This window comes from Xiphias gladius, chromosome 6 (assembly GCF_016859285.1).
Source record: "Xiphias gladius isolate SHS-SW01 ecotype Sanya breed wild chromosome 6, ASM1685928v1, whole genome shotgun sequence".
NCBI lineage: Eukaryota > Metazoa > Chordata > Actinopteri > Istiophoriformes > Xiphiidae > Xiphias > Xiphias gladius.
The window spans coordinates 29071551-29090969 of record NC_053405.1 but is presented as its reverse complement, the minus strand read 5'-3'; the positions used below and the strand labels follow the sequence as shown (position 1 = coordinate 29090969).

Sequence of the window (19419 nt, the reverse complement as noted above, 5' to 3'; positions counted from 1 at the left end):
AGGGGCAAGAGAATTTGGCTGAGCCAAACTTTCAAATCTAAGCAGAAACCTAAAATGACATTTTGAGCAGAAAAAAAACTGGTTTTACACATGTATATTGTTGTAGAAATCTATCTAGCTTCCTGTTGGCTCAGTCAGTGTTAGCAATCGCCTGTGGAAGTTCTCTTAATTCGTAATTGTCTTTTACCGCGCTTTACATTCTCTTGAATGACCTTGTAAGTGAAAAATTAAGCAATCCACATCTTCTTATGTTGCTTTGGTGACTTGCTTTGGTGTGCCTAGTCGTGCATCGTGGCTCAGTGTTCTCACACGAGTAACACAGCAGCGTCCACCGCAGCTGGCAGAGATGATCTGTTGCGATTCTAGCCAGTGTACTCATGTTCACTAGATGTGTGAGTGAAGCATCTCACTTGCAGCTCCTTTGTTTACTCATGCCAGTGTACTTTTGCCAGAAAAAGCATGCATCTCTGAAGCCTGAAATTACTTGTGTATTTAATGTCTACTGATATGAAACAGGCATTTCATTGGTTATTAACTGCCATCTCATTCATACAGCAAAACATAACTTTCATGTTTTTGTTTCTGTCACTTTGAAGCAGGACAAGGAATCATATGGTTACATGGCTTTCTGCTGTGAAAAAAAAAAATATGTGAAACAACTGAGGAACAGACTGCCTCACACTTTGCTTCTGAAACATTTTCGATGGACATCTGAACAGCAACAGAGGGATAGCCGATTTTTATCAATTTACACGTGCACTGCAACATTTTTAAAGTTTTAAAAACACCCAAGATCACCCAGATTGTCATCATATCTAAGACATTGACACTGACATCTGTTTGTGTAGTGAGACTGAGCATGTGTACTGTGCAGAGACTATCCTGTAAAAAATAAGCCCACAGGTCGTATGAGCAGCAGCTTCTTACAACCGTAGTCACATTTTATTGTTATGTGACCACTAGTGGTCGTAGTAATTACAATGACAGCAAAGGAGGAAGTCAGGTGATGTAGTATAAAGAGCGACATAGTCCACGTTAGGAGTAGAGATTGGGTGGATGGATGGATCCAAAAAACAAAGGATTTTGATACAGTACACCGCTGTCATTTTCCTTCTTTTCAACAGTCATCGTTGTTTTTTTATCCATGACTGTCCCACTGGTAGACCCCATGTGTTTATTATTGTAACCATGATGACAAATGTCCTCTAACCTTAAGGAAGTACATATTTGAACCCAAACCACGATCTTTTCTAAACCTAACCAAGAGGTTTTTGTGCGTAAACCTAACCAAATAACCTTAACTGTGTTTTTATTATTGCATCCATAACGACAAAGGTCCGGTCAGCAGCTTTGCCGTAGAGGCAGGATTTCAGGAGACGCTCCTATGGGTCGTATCGTGAGGTAGAGACAAACGACCTGTATATAGTCGTTCAGGCTGGAGGACTTGTTGAGTGCAAGACAAGCCAAAACCATGATTTGGGTAGTCTAGAATACTGGATTACTGGATAAAATTGGACACACTAAGTGTCTGCTTTTCATGCAATGTCAACATTACGTGAATAAACAAGTGCCCACTTTATCGAGGTTAATCACAAACATTTGTGATTTTATTTTTTAAAGGTACTGTTGGTTTGCACACTTGCTGCACAGTAACAACAGGCAAAAATGTATTCAATTCAATTCAGTTCAATTCAGTCTTATTTATATAGCACCAGATCGTAACAGAGGTTATCTCAGGGTACTTTTCATGTAGAGCAGGTCTAGACCAGACTCCTCATAGTTATATTTACAGAAACCCAACATTCCCCATTACATTATTCTGCACAACACTAGAGTAAAACAGATTCCACCTGAGCTTTAGAGGTAGGATTTTGTGGTATGATATGAAGAAGTGAAACAAAACCAAACGGCCAAAAATAATGCAGCTGTGGACAGCTGTGCAACTCCATTAATACCACTGGAAGACAGATACTGTGAATAAGTTGTGGGATGAACAACATGGCTACCTCTGGAGGTGCTGCTGAATACTGTTGAAGAAGCCACATGCAGTGCTTTGTTGTTATTACAGTTGCAACTACAGATGTATCAGCAGCATTTTCTTCAAAAAAATCTTGCCAAAGCATGTAACTTTATTTTATGTTTGAGTAACTGAGTGAGTGTGCATACTCATTACACTGTCTGTTACTCTGACTCAGCTTGGTGGATCTACTAATGCAGACTCCTACTGTTCCCTAACATTGCCCACATCCTCTGGCCTCACCAGGCGGCATGCCAGGAATCGGTGCCAGCATGCTGTAGTAAATACTCACCTGCTTTCCGCCCTTGACAAATAGAGCATCAACATGAGGAGGCTTAACACAAGGCAACTGTCCATTCATTTCCAATCTTTGCATAAAAATTAACTAGTATGTCACAAAAATGACTAAAACAAGTGTCTTATCTAAATATGATGCTAATTATTGCAATAAAACATGCAGCATTTTGCTGTTTGACCAATCACTGTTTAATCTCACAACAGTTTATTTCAAATCCTCGGGGAGGTTTTCAACATACAGAATATGTCTGGTCATATTTTTCATCAGCAAAGCTTCAATGAAGTGTTACGTTGATAAAGTGTAATTTATTGTAGTCAGATAAAGCAGAATGATTTTTGTCATATTTAAACAAGTTTAAACTGTTAAATGCCCTTGTCAGTCCAAACTCCATTGACCTGCTCTGAGACCTACAGCTGGTCACATCTCTGCAGTGAACTGGGATCAGATAGCCGCAGGCTGGACCACAACAGCAGGTCCAGCCCTATAAACACAAATGTCTGTGACTGACTGAGCGATAAAGTTACACCATTGGTCAGCCAAATGCTGCATGACTGAGTGCTGAGTTTTCCCACTGGCCGTTGCTCTTTCAAAATGAATAGAAACAGTTTCAATTGCGTCATCAGGGGGAATTTACAGGTAAATGCAGCTGAAATCAGAGCACAGTCGTTGTCTTTAACTTATGTGTCTGGTGCTTCTGTCAGACGACGCCGTGGTTATAAAATCAGGATTTTAGCAGCAGAGCAGCAGCTCAAAAATGGCTTGGAAGTGACTGCTGGTTAACATGTCGTCTTAATGTGCCGCATTTCATACTTGTTCAATTGTCTGACAACAGAAACAGAAAAACATGTAAATGAGAGTAGCTTTATGTGAACTCAGCTGTATTAAATTACTGTATATCTGAGCACAGAGAAGAAGAGAGAAGCAAACAGATAAGGGACGGTTCAGTCATTGACTAGGTTTTGACCTAGACCTGACTGCATAACTAACACACAGCGCTGTTTTAAATTTCTGAGCACCTTAATAAATGTATTATATTCAGGATTATGTTACAAATCTTGAGTCATTTCCAATTAGTTATATTGATATAATAAAATTGAGCCATGTTGAAATTATGAACTACAAAATCATCTATTTTGACATTTCAGAATGCCAACATTTGACCTACAGTCAGGTCAGTACTATGAATAAACTGACACTGTGAAACTCAGAGTTTAATTGATTATTGATGGTCTCCCAGAAGAGATAGTTTTCCTAATTGCTATTCATGTAGGGGAACCATGTTTCTTGAAGTTTTACTGAGCTGTGAGTAATCTAATTGAAGACCAGAATGTGCTGTGTTCGGAAGTCTGACCTCTGACTGAAACACTGGGAATGAATAACCTGCACTTTCTTAAGATGTGTTAATCCTGTGTTTATGTGTTTATTCACTTCATTAAGTAAAAATTAATTATAATGTCACTGTATGTATTGCTGACTTCTCTCAGATAGAAGAAACAAGCCAGGTTGTTTACTCCATCACTGATTGCTACAATTCCTAAAATAATTGATAGTTCATTTCTGATTGAAATGCATCAAATGCAAAGTCCCATCATCATCTTTTTTTTATAGTCAGTTAAGGAATGTGTAGATGGGCCAAGACCAAGACCAACAGACATATATATACTGTACTTCCAATAAGCAAACCACATTTTTATGTTACAGCCAAACTTAGAGGCCAGCTGTCTCTTGGTAGGTTAACTTAGGGACACAAAAAGCTCACTTGTCTTGTGCTCTGAAACCTCAGCAGTAGAACAAAATGTTTTGTGACTTATGAAACAGATGTCTAAGTAGCATTGTAACATTAAACCCCACAACACTTCATCTAATCCAGTAAAGCTCCATACTGTATAACCAGCAAAAGTTAAATAGTCTAGGTACTGTATTTTTTTACAAAAAAATACAATACCCAATATCCCCTTTAATTACAGGGGACCAAAGGCAATATGACACAATAAGATAAACTATAATATGGTATAGTTTAGATCTATGGTCCATTGCCATTAGACATAGACACTTGCTATATTCCCTGGTGATGCTTTGCCAGGTCTGCACTGCAGCCATCTCTGGAACCTTTGCCCTCAGTCTGGTTTTTCGCAAGTGAAACACCTGCTCAGCTTAACTGAGGTAGGGTGACACAGCTGCAAGTCCTGCAATGTTGAAAGTCCACGTCGTAGATGACTTCACCGAACAAACAAGAAGGGTCCAGCTAGGGCCTGTAGACCAGGGAGCGCAGACTGGGGGGGTGCGGCGTGAGCCTTCAGTTAAACCCCAAAACCACAAAGGGCCAATGGAGGACAGTGACATCACTATTGGATCTAGATCAAAGCTCATCAGAAAAGAAGAAGGCATTTGAGCAATGGTGCAGCAGAAGCGACAGGTAGGTAATTACAGCTCAGTGCAGCTAAAGTTGAACGTATGATGTTATTGCACAAATAATTCAAATTAAAAACATTTGAAGAAGAAAAGTTATTTATTGCAGCTGTTTAACGTTAGCTATGTTAGATGCAGAAGTAGTGTTATTTTTGCAACGAGAGTAAGCTAACATTAGGTTAGCCTGCCAGCATAGTGTGTGTGTGTGTGTGTGTGTGTGTGTGTGTGTGTGTGGGAGAGAGGTATTATGATGATATTGTCCAAATAGTAAGCATGATTTAGCACAGTATACATGAGCTGCCAGCATGATGATCAAGATACAGTTTGTGATACTGTACAATTCACTCAATCCTGTATATCGTGGCCTATTCGAATGTTCTCAGTGAGATGGACATACTTGGCTGGGACTTGATGGAACATTTGGATGAGAAAACCAAACAAGAGCTGAGAAAACAGAGGAAACAAAATGAAGTGTGCACTGAAGTCCCAAGAGTTCATAAAGAGACCCGGGCACCAGACCAGAGTTCTTATGGTTTTTCATTTTTAATTATTTTTATTTTGTTTTAGATTTTTGTTTTCTAATTCAGTTTAGTTTCAGTTAGTTTCCTGAGTGAATTTGCTCATTTCAGTTGAGTTTTTATTTAAAATTTTTTTTATTTTTTTTTAAATTAGTTTCAGTATTAGTTTTCATTAACATATTTGTCTCGGGCAAGATTTAATAAAATATATGCACCAATGCCTCCTCATGCTTGTTGTGTTGTTGTTGTTCCTTATTAGTGCCTGCTTACTATGAGAACATACAATGTTTTGACAGCCTGGGACAGTTAACTGTTAATACTGAAGATTCCTGTTACTGCATGCATACCAATTTGTCCTAATTTGTACTAATGAAGATAGGAGTTTAAGTTTAAAATGTTCCCAGGCCTTTGTGACATCAAGACATTTATTTAGTATTAATGGCAGAAATTTACAATGTTAATATTTTTTCATGTCAGTTGTATAGTTGAATATTTTACATCATACTTTCCCAGATCTATAGCAACTTTTAGCTTGTGGAAACAACAACGGTGAAACTGAGACTTTCATTTTAATTTCAGTCTTAAATGAAGTAAAATAGTTGATATTCGTCATGATTAAGACACACAATAAGATCCATCCATCCATTTTCTAGCTGCTTATCCAGAACAGATTCATGGTGGGTAAAGGGCAAGCAGAGCAGCCCAGCCATTATTTTCCTGAGCCACTTGCTCAAGTTCCTCTTGGGAAGTCCCCAAAAGCTCCCAAACCAGCTGGGAGAGTTGATGAAGCGTGTGTGTATAATGTATGTTCCCCCCAAATCAAGTTTTTTAATTAAACAGAAAATATTAAATGAACTTCTGTCTCATGTATACATTAAACATAATAGCACCTTTTTTACTTGATTTTTATTAGAAAGCCACCGATATGTCTAGATTATTTTAAAGTGACCCAAATGGGTGTGAAAAGAATCATTTTAAAATTACAATAATTGTCTAGTTTTGAAAATCAAAAAAATATTTCTATAATTTAGCTTTTGCACAGAAATACATCTACAGAAAAGTTGTTTCAGTGCAATATGGCCACAGGATGTCAAAAAAATTTGACAAAAAGGATGCAAAGTAACCAAGAAGAAAAAGTGGGTGTTGTTGTACCTCACAGCCAATCATAGCAGACTCTACTGAAGGGGGGCACAGCTTGAGGTGCTAAAGGCCAAAGCCAGACGTTATTGTAAGAAGCAGGCAGAGGGCTTTTATCAGATTATTTAGAAAATCTCTCTGGGCTGAAGTCTACATCCACACCAACAATGCTGCTGATATACATATTTGTGATCACATAGACAATAAAAAATAAACAAGAAATACTTGTTGTAACAACCCTAAATCCTTACATTTGGACTTGCGAGAGTCAGAATTTGTAGTACACTGTAAAATGTAGACTAAACAGTACAACTGCAATTTTTGGGACTAGCTAACTCCTACCATAAATAGAGCCAGCCACACAGGCACACAGCCATTCATTACCTTTATACTTTGATGCTTACTGTACAACTTCTTTCCTCCACACTGTATAGTGTCATGGTCCCATAAAATTATTGATCATAGCTCAGTGTGAGCTCAAAGAATCTGTCATAATTAACTGTGAGCCTAACTTAACAACTACAGTAGCATCTTTGATTATCAAATAATATTTGATTCTGTTGACCAGCTCTTAATTTAGTCATTGTTATAGTGCACAGATTTAAATTGAACGTATTACCGACAGAGTGTTTTGTTACTGTTGCTGCGCAATATAGCTCGCTACCTGCTAGCTACAACAGTTAACTAGCTACTCTGACAATACACTTGGAAAAATTATGGACACGAGTACATTAATTATTCATTTATATTTTCAGCGAAGTACACAGCAAACACAAAAAGTTCGACTCACTTGAAAGGGTCTTAAACCAGAATTTGCGCATCTATTCTCATAGATTTTTATTGGCATACAGTGTATGATGTTAACATTATATAACAGGTAATTTTTCCAACAACATACATATTTTGTGTAAAAACAGCTTTTTTTGCTCAAAATTGGCTTGTGTCTGTCTGGATTTGAAAGTTTGATTCAGCGAGATTCTGTCACTTCTCCCTAACCATGAACGAAATAGGCTAGACTCTAAGGCCTACTGACGTCTCCTGACTGCGTTAGCAGCTGCCACACCATGTAAAATGCAGAACATTGGCAAACGGTAGCCCAAGTTTATGCCTCTCTCACATAGCTGATTGCGTTAGCAAGGCTGATGAGCACCAGCGGAGAAACAAAATTGTACATTAACGAGATTTATTCGTCTGCAGTGGCAGACAAGACAGTGGCAACACAACACATGGGCACACCAATAACTGTACTTTATTTGGAGATTAACAAGATATATAGGCACAAACAACAGATAGCCTCTCATAGATGAGCTGCTAGGCCAGCTAATACTCTAAAAGGGCCACAAGCGTGCTTTTAGTGACCGTCAAAGCTCCACTAGACTCCCTGTCTTTCCAGGGGAGAAATGTAGAGTAACTTCTCATGGCTGGTTAGCTCTAACTACAAGCTAACTCATAACTCAGCTTTTGACACCACAGTGCTGTCCAGACTCGTCATGAAGCTCAGAGAACTGCGCACCGGTTCCTCTCTATGGAGCTGGATCCTGGACTTCCTGACGGACAGACCACATGCAGGGCTATTCAACAATGCCATCTCCTCCACACTGACACTCAACACCGGTGTCCCCCAGGGATGCGTGTTCGGCCCCCTACTTGTCTCCCTGTTCACCCAGGACTAGACACTACACACAGCTTCAACGCTGTCATCAGGTTTGCTACGACACCAACATCGTAGGCCGCATCACAGATGGAGACAAGTCTGACTACAGATAGGAGGTCTGAGCACTGACATTGTGATGTCAGGATAGATGTCAGCAAGACCAAGGAGCTGATCTTGTACTACAGGAGGCTACAAGGAGGAGGGCATGCCCCCATCCGCATCAAGAGAACAGCGGTGAAGTGGGTCAGCTGCTTCAGATTCCTCAGAATTAACTTCAGCGAGGATCTGAGCTATGCACACCACGCTGGTGTGGTCGTGAAAGCAGCGGGACTGTTCCTCCTCAAATGGCTGAATAGGCTTGGCATGGACTCCAGGATAGTCAACAACTTCTACAGGTGTACCGTCGAGAGCATCCTGACTGGCAGCATCATGGCACCTGCTCCGCCCTTAACCACAGAACTCTGCAAAGGTGGTCAGATCAGCACAATGCATTACCAGCTCTGAGCTGCCGGCCATCCAGGACCTCTACAGCGAGTGCTGCAGGAGGAGGCACAGCGGATCATCTCTGACTCCAGCCATCCCATCCACAGACTCTTCATGCTCCTGCCGTCTGGCAGGTAGTACAGGAGCATCCGGAATTGACCCAGCAGGTTCACAGACAGCTTTTACCTGTAAGCCATCAGGCTACTGAAGTGCTGACATTTACACTTGCACACACACCATACACAGTAACACAATGGAATACACATACCACAATGATTGGACCCTTAACAAAAACTTTACAAAAAATTTACACACAGTTAACACTAGCCACTTAAATTTCTATCACTATTTTTATTCTTTTTATTATATTTTATTTTTCTTTAAGTAAATACTTTTTATATTATTTATACTACATTGCTTCTTTGTACTTCAGACTTAAAATTACTATTTATATTACAGTTTGTTTTATTCACTTACTATGCCCTTATTTTACTTCATATGTAAAGCTGAGTTGGTTCTGAGACCAAGAATTAAATTACTGATAATGATATTTGCATTGTTATCAAGTATATACTTGATGATACATAATAATGTATTAATAATAATAATTTATTAAAAATTATTTTCAACAAACTTGAAACCTGAAACTTCTACCAGCATTATATTGATTTACGTCCAGTGAGACCAATAGAAAAGCGTTTAGATGGATCCCTGTTAGCTGAATGTCTTGCATTCTATTAGGTGCCACAGGATTGTTTGAGCATCTATTATCTTCCTCCCGGGATGGTATTGGTCTTTTGATGCTGCCTTTGTTTTTCTTGTTTTTCAGTTTCAGATAGGTAAACTATCAGATATCCTAAAATGCAAAGCTGAAAGGGCAGATTCTAATTTCTGAAAGGACTGTGTTGAATGTCTTTAAAGAAAGTTTTAAAACTTTTGAAGACACAGATTTGTAATATTGTAAGCGTGAATTAATTATTTCAGAAATTCAAATCTTATTTTAAAATGTCGGAACCCTGTTTTTTCAGCTTTAAAACCATAGTTTGCACTTTCAAAAATAATTCAGATTTTTTCTCTTTTCCTTTTCTTACTTTCTTCTAACAGATTTTAGCATCACTTTTTACAGACTCCTCCAGAGGAGACTATAGGTTCAGGTTCAGGTTTATTGTCATTTCCACGCATGCTTGACAGACATACAGGGAAATGAAATGACGATCCTCATGGACCTCAGTGAGACACAGAACAGACATAAAAACATCACACAGTCCTAAGGGTAAAAGTGAGCAGTCTGACTTGACATGTTGGGGGAATTTCAGCAAAAGTCTTTAAATTTGCATGACTGAAGTCACCAGCGATGATGAAAAATCCGGCGTGGTGTGCTGTTTGTTGATTGATCATGCCGCTGTACAGCTGTCGCAGGTAGACTGCTACAGTAACAACAGCGATGAACTCCCTCTGCAGATAGTACAGCATTCGGGCACCTTTCCTTGTAGATATAAACGAACAGTCCACCATCACGAGTCTCACCAGACAATGATGATTCCTTGTCGGCTCAGCAACAAGTTAGCCCCTCCAGCTCAATGGCCGTGTACAGAATGTTACTGTGTAGCCATGTTTCAGTGAAAACAAAGACGCAGCAGTTGGGTAGGCTGGATAGTCTATCGTAATCACTCTGTCAACCTCCAAAAGATCCTGGTGGCTGTAGGTGACTTTCTCTGCATGAAAGGTGCACTTGTTTTTGACAAGAGCACTGAAATATTTTGATCTGCAGGTGACCGCTGCGTCTACAGGTGCCGCCACAGCAACCAAAAAAAAACAAAAAAATATATAACTGGACATACCCCCTACCCAAAGCAGGCTGTTTTTTTCTCTTTTTACAATTTAGGTTTAAAGCATTCATTATTCATTAAAAATGCTATTCATTTTTTATTTCAACGACATTGTTGGGTGTAATTCAGGCATAAATTGATTTGAATTAATTTAAATGTTGTGAGGGCTGCTGCACCTGTTGTATCATGATCCTTATGCAAGATTCACATGCAGGTTCATGAAATTCCTGCCATTTTGCAGCCAAACAACTCACACATATTTGACTGCAATGTACAGAGTTGTGTCAGAGAGGACTGACAGTAAAATTGGCCACTTTTTCACTCGTGGGGAAACAACAAATCAGACTCAACAACAGGTAAACACCAGTGATCCATCCATCCAAAGCTGCTGTGCCATGTATCAAACTTAATTATGACTCACAGCTATCTACAGTCACACTGAGATTGTCTTTATGTTATACAGGACACGGTATTTATTGAGCATTGATCATATAGCCTGTCACACATTATAAAACAACAAATCAGCCATAAACATGAATGCGCAGTCAGACTGAGCTGTCTCACCTTACACAAGGTGATTTTTTTCCTTTCCTTTATTCTTGATATGTCTCCAGGGCTGACTTTAGGCCTATGCCACCTAGGCGGTCCCCAAGGGTGTCACCAGCTGGAGGGTGCCAAAGAGGAGGAATAAATATTTTTTTCCTGATCTACTTTTAAAAGTCTGTCACTGATGTCCAGTGCGTCCTTTTAATTGTTGAAAAAAAAAAAAAAAACACTGCTCACACTGCACTAAATAGCTGATACTGAGAGGAGACTACGGGCTGCAGTAGGACACTCACATAACCAGCCATTTTTACACTTTTCCAACCCTGCAATTCATTTGCTCACACCACTGTGTAAGGATCACATACGAGTAGCCAGGTTACTTATGCTCCATGCAAACATTATAAAATGAACCACACTGGGATAAGTCATAATCTGGATACGGATAGTACTCAGCTCTAGTCATGTAGTCAGTGAGTTTGTAGGTACATTGAGAAAACTATTAGGCTACCCTGAAATTAAAATTATCTCATTAATGTCGCAAGGCAAGGAAATCCAGGCATTGTGATATAGGAAGCCTATCATCTATAAATCCAGATGTTTGCTCTTGGAATGACAGCTGTCAGAATTGCCCCACTGCACTCGATTAAAACACTGAAGGCACTTGAGAGCAAATGACCCACTGAGCCACAAAATCTATAAAAAGAGCATTAGCTTCAGTTTCAGTTATATAACAGCAGAGTGAACAAAGCAGGCGGTTGTTTGGCAGCTGTTTCAGAGATATTTAGCAGATGAACACACCTCTACAGTGCTGCTGTTAGTTTGGCATTTTGTTAACACTGAGGTTAATGAGTGTGTGTCTAAATCCTGTCCAGACCTTCCTGCCACAAAAGATTCACACTGACATGTTCTCTCTTGATGTGGGCCTATAGTTTGCACTGAAAGTTGTATAATTAAGAAAAAAAATAAAATTAAAATGAATATTATAAATCATGGTCAGGACAGCCATAAGTGAAAGTTTCATTTAATAACACCTGCTCCTCAGTATAATATAAAGGCATCAAATACAGACATGAACAGTAACCTGATAATGTTAGAATCATAGAGATATGAATAATCAGGTTATGTTCTATATCATATCCTGAACATAGTTAAAACCTGAATAATACATAACAGGGACTAGTTTGCATGGAGGGACATGAATTTACAGAGGATTTTGATGGCATGACATGGAATGGAAGCTGCATAGAGTCAAATGCGAAATAATACAGTGTTATAAAATTATCATAATGGTCAGGAAATATGCAAATAAAAAAATCTGACTCCTCAGGGGTACTAGTGCACCAAAATGTCCAGAGACGGCCCTGTATGTCCCAACTTAAAAACTAGTGCTGTGCTGTCCAGCATTTTAAAACTCACTGGATTAGAAAAATAAGTTGGTGTACACAGAGCTAAAACTAGCTTATAAGTCAGATGATTCATTCTCCGCTGATACCGTGTTTTGTGGAAAAACACCTGGAGCCCTGCTTGCTCACGGTCTGGTCCAGTTTAACCTCCCCGCTTGGCACTCAAAACACAGACCCAATTCAGCTGCCGACAATGGCAGCTCAATAGAGGGCACAAACACGCTGCTCTTCCAGTTTCAGTCAGTCTCTGTAACTTATCAATATAGATACAGTGAAAAGTTTCAGCCTGGAGTTAAAACTCCTGCCACTTTTGTGTAACGACAGGTCTGACTGTTCTAGTCACGGTTCTAGTGGAGCTGTTAATGCTGGAGCGTGAATCGCTAATGCTAACCCAACATTTCCGGTTGCTACTTCTTCACATTGAAAGCATCCCATTGTCAAATCAACCAGTGGCTGTTATTGTGAAGCTTCCATGGGAAATGCAAGCTATCTGTCACCAACTTTAGCCCGCTATTGTCTGGGAAAAGAAAATACTTTTTGGGCACTTTTTATGGGTGTATCTGTTTTAATGATGACGAGGAGGAATGTTAGCAGAAGAAACAGATACAGTGAGACTGCTTTTCGGTTTCATGGAGAAGAAATTGCACTGTGCGTGGAGCAGCAGGAGATCAGATTTCACTTAGCGCAGGTATCCCAGTTATAGGAAAAGTCAGTAGCTATTTTATACCTTGCATGCTTGGATCTGTCCATCACTAAAACAGATCCATTCATGTACTAGTTGTCAATAAAACATCTTATCTGGTAATTATACTACCAGGAGTGACTTCAGTTTTAACCCACATCAGCAAAGCTCAGCAACCATGTGTTTCATCTCCCCCTCAGACTACGGCAGCAAATGAGCTGAACACAGAGTGGGTGGGGGAGGAGCAGTGCAACCAGATGAGTGTGCTGTTAAAAAGCGTCCCCAGTGGAGCTGAGGCAGTGGGGAGAAATGGTTCCACACAAGAAAAAAAATGAAAAACCTGATATATGGTACTAAGTGGGTACTAAGAGCCCCCTGGCTCTGCCATTGTCTGTTCATCCTGTACCCCATTGCCTCCAAGTTCCCATTAAGACCAGTGCAAACAGCAGATCACAATGGCAGCTGTGTCAATATGCTGAGGTTATCTGATTAAACGCGACTTTATAGGTAGACTGTAACCACAATGTAAACAAAAATAATAAAGGTCTTAAAACTTGATTTTAAGACAGGACCCCTTTACAATTCTGGGCCACTAGATTAGCTAATAATACAGGGCCCACTTTATTCGATATTGTACTTAAGTGGTTCAAATTGCTTGAGCAATCTCCATTTAATCATATTACCAAAACCAACTGACATACATAGAACCTGGGAATCTTAAGCCCCCCCTTGGGATCTGGGGTCGTGGGGCAGTTGCCCGCACTGCCATGCTGGTAAGCCAGGCTTGGCAGTGACAGTAGTTTTAATAATAGCATGGAGTAATCGAAGGTGTAGCTGTAGCAACAGTGCTAGCGAGAAACTTTGCAGCAAAAGAAATTTCAGACATACCAGAGCTAAATACTAGTACCATTGAAATACTGCTTTAACAGTATAAAGCAGCAGCTGTGGTAATAATAGTAGTACCAACAGGGAGTTGGTATGGTCATGAGATGTTTTGAAATAGGGCCCAGTAATAGCACTAGTAAAAGCAGAAGCTATAAGTAAATGTAGTAGCAATAGTGCCAGAAGTACTAGCAATAACATTGCCAGCAGCATTGATAGGCTGTAACATCATCAGCAGCATAGTGTTTTCATCCTAAGCAGGGGAAGCTCTAGAGAGAAACCTGAATATCTGAATGTTTTGTCGTTTTTTTGGTATGACAGTGGTCAGCTTTCAAAAATAATGAATGCTGGCAGTAACACACATGAGCAGCTTCATATTTAGAATATTGGTGGCGGCAATCAAAAACCAAGACCGGTTGACAAGTGATCCTCGCACTGTACTCCACCTCTTCTCACTCTCAGATCTCACATACTACAACAGTTGTCCCACTTTCTTTAATCTGCCTGCATAGGTACAAGCAGTTGCGCGTATTCAAACTGTCTTTGGTATTTTGGAGATGGACATAAAAATCTTTCCCAACACGTGTCACACACACACACACACACACACACACACACACACACACACACACACACACACACACACACACACACACAAAGCATACCGTGAGCAGACAAGCTGACTAACATACTGTATTGAAGATAAATCTAGTGCAGGCTTTCAGCATGCTCCAGCTGATAACCACATGTTAATCCAAGTCCCTATTCAACAGGCCTGGTGCAGTCGGTGTGATTCAGCTCTCCACGCCTTCCCTCTGTGTACCTGCTCCTGATGTTCATCTATGATTCATATCGCCGCCTGTCCTATTCTGCAACAGCTGAAACAGTTGAAACTGTCTGAATGAAGACATTCGCCGCTAAACTGTTGTCTTTCATGCACACCCTGCATCATCAAATCAACACAGCATGGTGGACAATTAGTTAACTACATTATGGCTTCATTTCCCTGTAGGGTTGGCTCTCCTCTGGCAGCGCAAGTGTAACAACAGTGATCAAGAGGCTCAGCGAGGCGGAGTGCAGTTTTACCTGAGACAGAGAGAGAGGAGAAAACATCATTTTGATGAGGAGGAGCTGAATCAGACCAGGCTTTACGTTGACATAAACATCCCTGGGCTGAAAACCTTCATTTCCACGGCGTCATCATTTCTTTTTGGCGGATTCCGACATGCTCTCAGCCCCCCCTCCCCTCCCTCCTCCTCCCCACTCGTTCAGTTCAGAGCAGCGTTACCTCCGGGTTAGAGGAGGCGATGCATTTCCTGGGCCGCTGAACTGAGTTTTTCTAAAGAATCCAGAAATGAGCGAGCCCCGGTCGCCTCAGATGACTCTGCCGCGTTAACTCCAGAAATGATGACACGCCAGAAAAGTTGAGGCCCTGGAAAAACGGCCCGCGGGGAGGAAAACACAGAGAAAGTTCGGAGTAATCATTCTTGGGAGAATATGGCCGGAGGTGTAACGGAGCACGGGGGCTGTGTCATTTCGATAGCGAGGGAGATGAAGGGGCGAAGAATAAAAGGAAAAAAAAAACTGAAATGACGTTATGAATTCAGCCCATCCCAAACGACGGGCTTAAAGCCGCAGCAGCTGCGGCGCTCTGCCTCTCCACGCTGGCCTCGTAACCCTCTCCGCCGTTCGTGTGAGGAACGGGTTTTACAGCGCGAAGTACCACCTCGACACCCCGGGCTTCATTTTACACACACACACACACACACACACACACACACGACAGCGAGCCCGAGGGGTTCCGTGGAGTGGCGAGACGGGCGCACAGATCATCGGTGAACGCGGGCAGCCGAGCCCGGAGCGTGGCCTCGGCGGCTTGTTGCAGAACGAAGGGGTCCATCTTCCGTTTCTGAACGCGGCCCGAAAACAACGCAGCACATTATTTCCGCCGTTGGACACGGTCCGGCCGTTACTGCCACGGCGTTGGTCCTACACCCCATTGTGTGCCTCTAAAAAGTTGTGGAATGTAACTTTAGTACAAATTGAAGGTACTTTAACATGGATTATGTCCATTTTAGGCTCCTTTATGATTCACTACAATTCAGAGGGAAATGTTGCACTTTTTACTCCACTACATTATTTTGACAGTAATAGGTACAACTTAGGCTGGAAATTAAGATTTTACATATAAAAATCCGACCATTTCATATAATATGATGCATCGTTTTAAATGAAATTGCTCAAAAAATGCTGAAAATTAGCAACCTTTATAAACTAAAACACTAAAATGATCCGTATACATTAATGCAACGGCAATAAGAATCCAATAATATAACTGTGCACACTTTTCGGCTCTCAATACTTTCACTTTTGATACTTTAAGTACAAATGTTCAATATGTAGGCTCATGTTATGTACCTTTTACTTGAGTAACATTTTCAATACAGGACCTTTACTTGTAACGGGAGCCTTCTCAAAGTGTGGAAGTGCACTGAAGTAAAAAATTTGCACCGCTGCTAAAACCAGATACTGTACGTTGTTTTAACATTAGACCATATCCAACTTCATTGTCTTCGTACACAGTAAGTCCCATTACAATGAAATTGCAGTTTTGTATCTGACACTGCAAATATTAGCAAAGTGCATAGGCTATATGTACACACCGATCAACCACCGCATCAAGACCAGTTACCGGTTTACTGTTGTACATATACAGTATACAAATACAGGCAGGTGACAAGTTGAGGGAAAAACTTGAAAAATGAGTGGAGAAACAGGATGACAATGCCCCCATCCGAAGGGCAGGAGGGGTCACTGAATGGTTTGATGAGTAGGAAATGATGTGAATCATGTGCGCGGTCACCAGATCTCAACCCGGTTGAAGACCACTGGGAGATTTTGGACTGACGTGTTAGACAGTGCTCTCCACCACCATCATCAAAACACCACGTGAGGGAACAGCTGTTGGAATAATGGTGTTCCTCCCTCCAGTGGAGTCCAGAGACTTGGGACAATCTATGCCGAGGAGCCTTGAAGCTGTTCACCTTACTAAGACACTTTATGTTGGTTTTTCCTTTAATTCGACACTCATCTGTGTGTGCACGTAAAAGGGATGTGACTGCAACATTTACAAAACAGTGTAAACAAATATATAAAAATGTACTCTATAAGGAATGCAACTGATATGTCGCTAATGTAACAATGTACATTAAGGACAGAACCAACTGAGGCTACTTGGTAGATAATTTGAAGGCTGAACTTATTATGCAGCGTGAACCCTATTTTATTATCATATAAATTAAGTTAGTAATTTATTATTACTGATCCAGCTACAGTAGTATTGTGTGAACAGTTTTATTACTGGTGAAGGTGCAGCTCATTTTTCTGCTTAATGTAGCTACTGTTGGGTAGTTTAATCTTTCAGACTCTGTTGCTGAACTACAGACCCCATTTACTGACCATGGGATAAAACTCTACCACTGCCTTTTTTTAGGCAGGCGGTGTAGGTGTTTATACACTGGTAGGTGGTAAGAAGATAAAGATATATCATGTTTTTTAAATATGACATATAGGCCTATGCGGTTTAACAGTAAAACCAGCTAGAAAATAGGTCATCTTTTAAAAATGGGGGGAAGTTTGGGCCATATGCTTGTATTGTGATCAGTCTTTTGACTCATTGCTCTCGCTGTCATCGTTTTAAGGGTAATTTTTGCTTGAAAAAGAGACTTGTATGAGCCTTCAACTGCAGCAGTGTAAAAAAATAAATACTGTCACATCAACACATCAAGAGCAGCCTAATTTTATTTCAGCTTTGCTGGTACTGTCGGTTGGGATCAGGAGGATTTAGTCACAGCGGTTAAATAACTACCGTCTATTCTCAAGTTTAATCTGTCACGTATCGGTACTGACGGTGATGGAGGGGGCAACATTTGACTGCTTTCTTTTCTATTGTGGCGACCGTGCTGTTGTCAAGTGGCTCACTGCCCACCATGAACTCAAATCTTCCACTGAGCGTTTCCAGCCAGACTGCGGGTACAGCAGCGCTGCCTCGGCCAGCTGCAACTCCTCGCTTACCGTAGCGGCTCTCTGCCCCAGCTATGTGCCGGGACAGGGGGCCCTCTGTCGGCCTGCCGTTCTAACTCAGCCCGCTGGCTTTAACTGCGGCCATTTTCTGCTGACTAACACACACACACCCACACGCGCGCACGCACGCACACAGACCGGGAGAAGGAGGCTAAAGCTGAACTTTAGGTCGGCCTGGTGCCGTCCCGCGTGACGACCGGAACTGAGCCGGCGGGCCTGCTGCTGCACGCTCTGCCACAACATCCCCAAACTCAACAACTTTCACCCGCGCATCACGCGCCGACAGGACACACACGAGTGCATGTTGGCCGCTTACTCACTCGCCACCAGGGGTCGGGAGCCACATTCGCCGGTGGGATAAAGCCTGTGTAACGCCAATACGTCTCGTTCTCCGAGACAATGTTGCTCCAAATTGCATTCAAAACTATAGGAGTCTAACTTGACTTGTTTTATGACAGACATACTTATCGGCTCGTTTGTGACTTAAAACCCGTCTCCTGCTTGAAGGTCTTTGGGCAAATTCGGCACATGTATAATTTTCAGAAAGACCCTGATGTCAACAAAATAGCAAGTTTAATAACCGCTTGGTACTGCTGGCTTCCGCCCTGCACGGAGTGTTTGTCGGAAGACGCCAGTTGAAGGAGCGCTGGAGCCGATTCTAAAAGTTAGGATTTTCTTGAAGTACGGCGTGTTTGGCGTGTCCTGTCTGTGCCGAATTTAAGGGTAGACCCTGACAATTCAACCCCGTTTTCGAGTCGTGTTGTGCCGGGTGTGTGTATCTGCCGGCGTGCAAGGTGAAATCTCATTTGCCAGATTTTTTAATGAAATGTAGCGACAGATTCACTCCACAGGGAAACGTCACCTATCGGACTATAATGTCCAGACGCTTCTACAAACTAAAAGACCGAGAGAAACATAGCGAAACGAAGCTTTCTGACATTCACAGAAAGCGGTGTAACTACCCGCCGTTCTCTGCTCCACTTTCCGCTGCGTAGCTAATGTTATTCATTCAACTCCTCGCATTGCGTCTTTTTTGGGAAGCACGGAACAGCACAGCAGCAGGAAGGTACACTCTGGTATATTACTGTACCGGAACACGTTTTGTCCTACCATTTCGAAGCGGAGCCGCCACCGTTAAAGGTGATCTCAACGCCTGCCCATCTCGCGCTGTCGGTCGTTTTCATTCCATAGGCTATTCATTTCTGTCATCGTGCGCGTGCCAGCTGGAGTAAATCCGCGGTGCTCGAGACCAGGAACGTCCCGCGTCAAGCTTCGGGCTCCACGGCAGTAAATCCCCCCCCCGCCCCAGAGGCTGCGGCAGAATACAACAGCGCTACATTCACCTTCTACCTCTCTCTTTCCAGCCATTTACGTCTGTTCTCCTCTCATACTGTTAGCCTGTTCTACTCTCTCTCTTCTTCTAGCCTTTCATTTCTTTTTCACCTTTTCCTTTCTCACTCGATTACTTGGTCCTCTTC

The 19419-nt window shown here is 41.5% G+C and overlaps 1 protein-coding gene across 2 annotated transcripts in view; it reads right to left on the bottom strand.

Moving 5' to 3' along the window:
* The window catches only part of nfic (nuclear factor I/C), a 65782-nt gene extending 46581 nt beyond the window's left edge, over window positions 1–19201 (bottom strand). For both annotated transcript variants that reach the window (XM_040128822.1, XM_040128823.1), the window contains exon 1: window positions 19052–19201. In XM_040128822.1, the coding sequence (XP_039984756.1) occupies window positions 19052–19054 (3 nt within the window). In that variant the 5' untranslated portion in view covers window positions 19055–19201. The remainder of the gene's footprint in view (window positions 1–19051) is intronic.
* Between the last annotated feature and the right edge of the window lie 218 nt (window positions 19202–19419).